This window comes from Octopus sinensis, unplaced genomic scaffold (assembly GCF_006345805.1).
Source record: "Octopus sinensis unplaced genomic scaffold, ASM634580v1 Contig15667, whole genome shotgun sequence".
Taxonomy (NCBI): Eukaryota; Metazoa; Mollusca; class Cephalopoda; order Octopoda; family Octopodidae; genus Octopus; species Octopus sinensis.
The window spans coordinates 43,646-54,006 of NW_021833857.1; the positions used below are offsets into that span (position 1 = coordinate 43,646).

Here is a 10,361-nt window from a genome sequence, read left to right on the forward strand (position 1 = left end):
CTGGTATATTTATGTAAGAGATAAATTTAGTTGTGAAATACCTACGTGAACGTTTAAAGTCATCTCTGTAGATTTTCTATAGAGATTAGAGCTAACACTGAAAGTTACGACGTTTCGTATACGAATACGTCATTGTAAACAATGCGATCGAAGATAGAAAAATAAGTAATGGGTGTATATACATATTTTAGGAACTCTTGCTCTTTCTTCAGTGTCATATTCAACCCATTAACTATCCATGAACACATTGCTTAAATCTATATACTACGAAAACTCTGTGATTTCTTGCTTGCTTGCGTGCGTGCTTGTCTTTTATTTAACACAGCCAAATCGGTGCATAATGGGAAAATACTCTCAAAGTAAGGTACTCCTGAAATGTGAATACAAACAGACCACGGATTCCCGAGATACACGTTTTTGGAGGGTTTGTTTCCACAAATTTAAGCAGTGAAACTTATAGTTATTGTCCTTTACTGCGAACACCTTTATAAATAATCAAACCGGCACATAATGGGAAAATAATCTGAAAGTAAGGAACCATTAAAATGTGAATACAAACGGAATAAAATAAGTTTCGTGTAAATCGGACCATGGGTTCCTGAAATATGCGGTTTTTTCGGGTATCTTAGACTATTTGTGAGTCAACTGGGTCACAGGTAGTCTAGTAACTACTAAATTTAGCGGTGCAACACAACTGGATATACCAAAGTTACACATTAAACACGTTCTTGGCAAGTGATATGTACACATGAATTACTGGTATGGATACTGTATTTCGTTATGCAACCATAATATATTACCACATATATTAAATGTGTTATAAGTCAGGTCTGAATGAAAGTTACAAAGATCAGAACGAAATAGTAACAATAATTATTTCCATTTAGGAATGAGAAATTTCCCCAAGACACCTGATGAAGGCTGGAGGGTATATCAGTCGAAACGTTGTGTTAACAACAAACAAGATGAGAACAAATATGTGTCAAACGTAAATAATGCAGAAAATTCCTCATCTTTTAGATATAGAACTGGAATAATTATTTCATTTACAGTTTTAACGATAAACACCCACAATAATAACAGTATGAGCTGGAAACAAATTAAATTTTAAAAAGGGGGTGTTTGATACTTACACAATCGATGTCGGAGTCACAAATGTAACCCCAAAGGTTCCTGTTGTAATTGAGATTCAAACACATATCCCAACACTGAAAAAAAGAACAAAAAAGAGAGAAATATATATAAAAAAGCTTTGAGAAAATGACTTAACTCTTTGCATAGGACATATTTCCCTGGCGTCCATGGATCATTTAAGATACACATTCTCATTTTTTTCCAACTACTGGAGTCACTTGTGACTTATGAAAGGAAAGCTTTACGTTACTTCAGGACGTATGAAACAGGGAAAAACTAAAAGTCTGGAAAAAGCATGAATGTTTAGGAGAAATTTATGGAAATGCTTTGGACAGGCAAAGGGTTAAAACTTTGTGGACCCAAGTTGATGGGGTTTGATTGAATGTGAGTAATTAAAGGTACCAGAATATGGGAAGCGTAGATGAGGAGGAATTATTTTGAAAGAGATTCAGATCTTGGGAGATGAAAGAGAACTTACAATAACATAACTTAAGAGATTTTTGTACACATGCAGATGTGACACAAAAGTTATTTAAATCTGACAAGCAAAAGTTCTGGCGAAATCCTGGAGCATAAAATTAATCCATAAATGCCTAACATAAAGCACAAAGTGCATAAACTAAAGAGGCAATCATAGCTTCCAGAATCCAATTGAACAACTCTGTCTCACAAGAACAACTTTAACTGAGTGTACAATTATCTCTGCTTATAAAGGTTTACTAAGGTCTAGTCAATTTGTTAGAGTTTCACAGTTTGGATATTAACACCTATCTTCCCCATTTTGACAATGGACCTCATCCTGACCTTACAATGCAGCATGCAAAACTGTCTATTTACTTGTTTATACGATAAGACGTTTTTATCATTTTATAATTTCCTAACAAAAAATACAGAAGTGATTTATTCTCAAACGCATGATAATGCTAATACAATAGCATGAACAGGATAAACTATCCACATATTGCTGAAAAAAATCGTTACCGGCCAGCCAAGAGACTCGAACTCACATCCCTGTGATTACACGTCAAGTGCTTTACCTGTTCATGTTATTGTATAAGCATTATCATGCGTTTGAGAATAAATTATTTCTGTATCTTTCAATACTTCTCAACGCTTCTAAAGCAAACTTTGCTTACTCTCTTCATAAGTTGAATTCAATATATGTATGCGTGTATGTATGTGTGTATGTATGTATGTATGTATGTATGATGTATGTATGTATGTATGTATGTATGTATGTACGTACGTACGTATGTATGTATGTATGTATGTATGTATGTATGTATGTATGTATGTATGTATGTATGTATGTAGTTAGATAGACAGACACACACACATATGTGTATGTACATACATTTATGTTACTGTGTCTTGGGAGGGTTAACACGCCAATGATAAAGAGACACACTTTATATTGTTGACGTAATAATCCTCCGAAGATACAAAACTTCTTTCAACACAGGAGTTCACATCAAGAAACTTGCAAACCGAATGCAAAAATTATACATACATACATACATACATACATACATACATACATACATACACACACACACACATACACACACACACACACACATACATACACACACACACACACACACACATATATATATATATAATGAAACTAAATGAATGACAGGTGAGCAGAGGTTACGTAATCACCTCCATTTATTTACATGTTTCTGCTATGAGAAGCAGTGCACTCAGATATGGGGGCTTGTGCAACGTCATATAGCTTCTTCGGAGTCATTAAGACGAAGGGTGTGTTTGTTTCCGAAATGAAAATCCCAGTTCGCTCCTGCAACCTTCACTTTCGCTCCGTTCTCTTTCAAGTGGTACCCTACAAAACACCCTTTATAAACACACGCCGAGTACGTTCATTCTTCTATTAATGTTACTGCTTTTCGATTCAACTTTGTTACCATTTTTCTTTTGGTGCAATAATTCATCGCATCATCTGCTTTCAATCACTTCATCGTCGTCGTCGTCGCCGTCGTCGTCGTCGCCGTCGTCTTCTTCTTCTTCTTCTTCTCTTCTTCTTCTTCTTCTTCTTCTTCTTCTTCTTCTTCTTCTTCTTCTTCTTCTTCCACGTCTCCTGCTGCTTCGACTGTTGTTTTTGCTGCTGCAATTGTTGTTATTGTTGGTTGTTGTTGTTGTTGTTGTTGCTGTTGTTGTTCTTCTTCATTTTATCTTTCTTCGTCTTCTTCTTCTTCCACTCCTTCTTCTTCCTCTTCTCCTTCTTCTTCTTCTCCTTCTTCTTCTTCTTCTTCTTCTCCTCCCTTTCTTCCTCCTCTTTTCTTCTTCTTCTTCTTCTTTTTCTTCTTCTTTTTCTTCTTCTTTTTCTTCTTCTTCTTCTTCTTCTTCTTCTTCTTCTTCTTCTTCTTCTTCTTCTTCGTTTACTTCAGTTTTGTCTCTCTGCATCTCCTCAACTATAATAAAGTGTCGAGGGGAAGAAGAAAAAAAACAAGTTATGGAGATACGTAGATGAAAGAGAGAGAGAGAGAAAAAAAGCGCAGAAGGTAAAAAGGATGTAAAGGAGGGTGAGGAGGATGAGGAGGAGATCGGAGGAAAGGGACGAGAAAAAACAAGTGAAAGTGTGAAGAGGGACAGCGGTAGCGGTAGTGGTGGGGGAGGCTAAAGGAAAAACGCAGAGGTAAAGGAAAAGGTCGAGGACGAAGCAATATGTTGACAGGTAGATGGAACAGCTTTGACTAACTGAAGTTATTCTGCTAATGGCGAACATTTTACAGATGTTAGGACATTCCTTCTTACTTAACCTCCTCCCCATCGTCTCTCTATATCACTTCGCCCAATCTCTCTCCTCCCCCTCTCTCGTTCTTAAATTAAACACATACATACATAATACTTATATAATTTATATAAACACACATTCATATTCTCAACGAATACTCAACACACATGTATGTATTTTTTTCTAAGTAATCACACGTGCGCATGCTCAGAGTTGAACTATTTCGAGAAAGTTGGTTCAAACTTTGTTGCAGCGAGATGATGCAGTTAACGTTGAACGGTATTTCGTCTGCCGCTACATTCTGAGTTCAAATTCCGCCGAGGTCGACTTTGCCCTTCATCCTTTCGGGGTCGGTTAAATAAGTAACAGTTACGCACTGGGGTCGATATAATCGACTTAATCCGTTTGTCTGTCCTTGTTTCTTCTCTCTGTGTTTAACCCCTTGTGGGTAGTAAAGAAATAGGTATTTTTGAGCCACGTTGATGTTGATGCCCCAGATCAGCTCCGTTCCAACCGTAACCATCATGTCTTTATGTATATCAAGAACACTTACGTATAACAAGAACACTCTGTCAAGCCTGTCTTTCTTTTATAAGATGGTAAGTGCTGGTCTAAAGGTGATTTGACAACTATTTCCTGTAGGTCATGCAACAAGGTAGATTCGCCACTGTTGTTTTTGTTGTTGTTTTTTATATTTAACGTTTCGTTCAACCTTGATCGATCAGACCAATTCACTCCCTATTCCTTTCCACTATAGGAACAAGGCTTGAAATCTGTGGAGAAGTGGGGCCAGTCGATTATAACCCGAAAGAATGAAAGGCAAAGTCGACTCAAATGATATTTGAGCGCAGAAGGTGAACGCATTTTGCCCGGAACGGTAACGACTCTTCCAGCTCGCTGCCTTCTTTGCGTACTAATATTTGAAACTGTAGACAGTTACCTCCCTTGAAACGAGTTGTCTCATCCATTGGCCACTGGATGGCGCACGTCGTGCTGTTGCTTTTGGACGGCATATTTTCTTACTGCTACGATTCCAAGTGATGTAACGGTCAAACATAAATAGCCACCTCTTATGTCTATGAAATCGAACGCTAAGAAACTGCCTTTATCTCTCTACACAAATTCTGTAATTTGCATGCGGTATAAAGATTAAAACGGCATATTTTATGGTGTATTTGCAAATTCTTATTGTCTTTTTATTTTTGCATATGGACAATGTCTGCCTTCTAGGTTTCAGCTTTCTTTTTTAAGAGCAAAAGTTCCTAAAAAACAATATTAAGGCGGCGAGCTAGCAAAATCGTAAGCACGCGAAACAAAATATTTAATAGCATTTCGTCCGTCTTTATGCTCAGAGTTCAAATGCCACCGTGGTTCACTTTGCCTTTCATCATTTTGGGGTCAATAAAATAAGTACCAGCTGAGTACTAGGGTCGATATACTCCCCAAAATTTGAAACCAATATTAGAAATACGTTATTTATTGCATAAGCCAGTAAAATCGTACTTTTTTTATTCTTTTGGTCATGAACGAAAGTAGAACCCATAACTCCTCACTGGACCTCCGTGAATGGTGGGAAGACGGAAGGAAGGAAGGTACCCTCAAACCGGATAACAGGGGCTAGATTGCTTCCAAGAGCGTGGACAATCTCTGCCAAGTTACCGAGTGGTTAAATCGGGCGATGGATTACGTCAACGACCCATATAGGCTATAACAAAGATCCGGACCAAATACTACGAAGCATCACATCTGACGTTGTGCAGTTACACCAATCCATCGCATTGGATCGGCATTTTGTATCGATTCCGAAGGGATGAAAGAAAAAGTTGGCCGTGGCAAGATTTGAATTCAGAACGCATTTTTTACCGAAATGGTGAAAGGTAGAGCTGACCTCAGCGAGATTTGGTTGTCGAACCAAATGCCGCCAGGCATTCTACTCAACGTTTAAACGACTCTTCCAAATTACTGCATCGGAAAATCTGTCTTGTGCTATTTCCTCTGCAGTTTTATGCTTTGAGTTCAAATCCCGCAGAGGCCAACTTTAACTTTCACCCCTTCTTGTTCGATAAAACAATGTACCATTCAAGTACTGTGGTCGATGGGATTGACAAGCCTTTTCCCGTCAAAACTGCTGGTTTTGAGCCTAAATTAATTAAAAAAGAAAACATTGCAAAGAAAAAGGAAAGAAACAATTATTTGTGCAGCGATGAAGAAAAGGTCTCGCTATTTAGTAATGCATTTTTATGTCCTGGTATCAAATTCTGCTGACGTTTCGTCTTCTTGAGATCCATAAATTAAATAGTAATCAAGTATTGGGTTCGATGTAATTGGCTGTTACCACTCCCACAGCCCCAGATATATGCCCTTGGGTCTTTGTCAGAAATTATTATTATTGGTATGGAGTGAGGTGGTGAGTTGGCAGAATCGCTAGCAAGCCGGCGAGCTGGCAGAAACGTTAGCACGCCGGGCGAAATGCTTAGCGGTATTTCGTCTGCCGTTACGTTCTGAGTTCAAATTCCGCCCAGGTCGACTTTGCCTTTCATCCATTCGGGGTCGATAAATTAAGTACCAGTTATTCACTGGGGTCGATGTAATCGATTTAATCCGTTTGTCTGTCCTTGTTTGTCCCCTCTGTGTTTAGCCCCTTGTGAGTAGTAAAGAAATAGATATTTCGTCAGCCGCTACGTTCTGAGTTCAAATTCCACCGAGGTCGATTTTGCCTTTCATTCTTTCGGGGTCGATTAAATAAGTACCAGTTACGCACTGGGGTCGATGTAATCGACTTAATCCGTTTGCCTGTCCTTGTTTGTCCCCTCTATGTTTAGCCCCTTGTGGACAATAAAGAAATAAGAATCGCTAGCAAGTAGCATTTCGTCCGCCTTTGCCCATGGTGTCCAGCAGTGGGACCGAAAGCCGAAATCACGTGGTTACAAAGGGAGCTCCTTGATCATGGAGCACCTATGCCTGCACCATGGTTAAACGGAGAAAAGCAAAACAAAATCACGCCCATATCGACTTAGGCTTTCATCTTTCCCAGTTCAATAAAATTAGTAGCATTCAGGTAGAAGGTTCCAGATCAATGTAATCAATCGTCTAAAGCTCTTGAAGGCGGTGCCATGGGCATAGCCACAGGCCAATGCCTGAAACGAGTAAAAGAATTACAGAATAATAGAATACATCTATACACAAACTACCCAGATACTACAAATTACCATTGTAGGAAAACAGGTCGTAAGTGGTTTGTAAAGTTACCGTGGCAACATAAGCTGGAGTCAGAGCCACGTGATTCCAGAGCATCATCATAGACGTGGAAAATGAAATAAAAAAAAACAAAAACATAACAAAATAAAATACCCAAAAACAAAAAAAAAACACAAAAAAACAAAAACAAAACTAAACTAATTGCTGGATGTATTTGTAAACCAGCTTTGTCTGTATTGTGCTTTGTTTTGTTTCCTTCTGCAGTGTTCGTGTGTGTGTGTGTGTGTGTGTGTGTGCATGTGTTGCATGTGTTGCATGTGTGTGTGTGTGTGTGATGTTTTTGTCTTGTCTTGTTTTTTTTTTTTGTTCCTTTTTGCGGTCTTTTTTTGTTCAGCGTTATGTAACTTTTGCTATCACGTAGAATAAAAGTTGTCAAACAGGTAGCACCAGGTATAACCCATAGGACATTCACACATGTGTGGCTCTATATTATTTTCTATATACGTACACACACAATTACATATATGTATGTGCGCGCGTGCGTGCACATATATATTCATACTATATATATACATATATGTATAAATATATATATATATATATATATATATAATATATATATATATATATTATATATATATATGCATATATAATATATATATATATGTATATACATATATTATATATATATATATATATATATATATATTATATATATCTACAGATATATGTATCAATGCATACATACATATATATATCGCATATATATATATATATATATAATATATATATATATATATATATACATATATATATATAGACATATATATATGTTATATATATAGATATATATATATATATATACTATATATATGTATATATATATACATATTATGTTATATATATATATATCTATGTGTATATATATATATATCTATATATATATCTATATATATATGAGAAGAGAAGAGAGAGAGATTATTGATATGTATATATTATGCATGAATATCACTGTCTGTGTGTGTGTTCGTCCTAGTATCTGGCCTTAGTTTCACGAAGGTTTTCGCCAAGTTACTTCATCTGACGTACTTCAGAGATGGGAATCCGTTAGATTTATAGTGTAGTTACTAAATATAAAATATATACAGCTATCAAGCGCTATATTAATATATATATATAATATATATATATATATATATATATTATATATATATATATATATATATGTATATATATATATATATATATATATATAATATATATAATATATATATATATAGATATATATATATATATATATATATAATATATATATATATATCTATATATATATGAAGAGATACACAAATACTTACATATACACATACGCGCGCACACACATACGCCGCCATGCACATACAAACATACACAGCTACACACCACACACACACACGCACACATACACACACACATATATATATATATATACAAACGCTAGTGCGAACCGCCCTAGACAGCGTATAGATTATTTCAGTATTTCTCCACGGAAAACCATAAATGTACTTATAAGCACGCGCATGCGCACAAACACACACCACATCACATACGCTTACATGCAATTATATACACATACATGCACCTATATATTTATTCTTTTATTCTTTTATTCTTTTATTTGTTTCAGTCATTTGACTGCGGGCATGCTGGAGCACCGCATTTAGTCGACAAATCGACCCCCATGACTTATAAACCTTAGTACTTATTCTATTGGTCACTTTTGCCCACTGTTAGTTACAGGGACGTAAACACACCACCAGCATCGGTTGTCAAGCCATGGTTGGGGAGACAAACACACACCATGCACAGCACACACACACACAACACACACACACACACACACACACACACACAACATATATACACACATATATATATATATCTATATATATATAAAAATATACGGCGTGCTTCTTTCAGTTTCTGTCTACCAAGTTCACTCACAAGGCTTTGGTCGGCTCGAAGCTATAACAGAAGACACTTGCCCAAGGTGCCACACAGTGGGATTGAACCCGGAACCATATGGTTGGCAAGCAGGCTACTTACCACACAGCCACTCCTCTGTGTGTGTGCTTGTGTGTGTCTGTGTGTTTTTGCGTCCTGGGGTCGATTTCTTCGACTAAAGTCGGTGCTCAGCATGGCTGCAATCAAATGATTAAAACATTGACGACCATGTTGAACTCTTGAGAAATTTATTCCGCCCGGATTATAAGTTCAGATTTATACCTGTAATGATAGGGATTCTAGGATATGTTTCAAACAGCACATCACCAATCTCGAGAAATTAGGTTTTTCAAACCAGAACGGAGACAGCTAAGCAAGCCGTCACTGGAACTATGGAAATATGAACCTATTTCTTAAAGGTTAGCATATACGTACTGATGCACGTGTCTGGACATGCCTGAGTATATATACTATGCCTGAGTATATATACATAAAACAGATCTGCACATGCACTGACTGGAAATATTTGCACATATACGTATGCACAAGTCCGTCGTTATTGTTGGAATTTCAGTTGAGACTTGGATGCAGGTGAGAAATCTCGAAATAAAATCAAATAGCATACCTACATACATACATACATACATACATACATACATACATACATATACATACATGCATACATACATACATAAATACATATATACATACATACATATATACATACATACAAACATACATACATACATACATACATACATACATACATACATAATACATCCCTGCATGCATGCATACGTACAAGCATACATACATACATACGTACATACCTGTATGCATACATGCATACACACGCATACACACATATACATCTATACATACCTGCATGCATACATACATATACACACAAATGTACATACATACATACTACATGCATGCATAACACATACATACAAACACATACACACACATACACATATGCATACATACCTGCATACATACATACACACATATATACACACACATACATACCTGTATGCATACATACACACATATACATATATACATGCATACCTGCATACATACATATTTGCATGCATATCTTCATACATACATACACACATACACACACATCATATATATACATACATACTTCCATGCATGCATACATACGTACATACACACACATATATACATACATATATACCTGCATGCATACATACCTGCATACATACATATATGCATGCATACACACATACACATACACATACACACACACACACACACATATATA

At 36.4% G+C, this 10,361-nt stretch overlaps 1 protein-coding gene across 2 annotated transcripts in view; it reads right to left on the bottom strand.

Annotated features, from left to right (window-relative positions):
- The window catches only part of LOC115230505, a 43,386-nt gene extending 40,262 nt beyond the window's left edge, over window positions 1-3,124 (bottom strand). Inside the window, exons 1-2 of one of the 2 annotated variants that reach the window (XM_036499677.1) lie at window positions 2,800-3,124; window positions 1,134-1,208 (exon numbers count right to left, since the gene is read on the bottom strand). In XM_036499677.1, coding sequence (XP_036355570.1) covers window positions 1,134-1,208; window positions 2,800-2,805 — 81 coding nt within the window. In that variant the 5' untranslated portion in view covers window positions 2,806-3,124. The remainder of the gene's footprint in view (window positions 1-1,133; window positions 1,209-2,799) is intronic. The other variant, XM_029800665.2, reaches the window with a different exon arrangement.
- Between the last annotated feature and the right edge of the window lie 7,237 nt (window positions 3,125-10,361).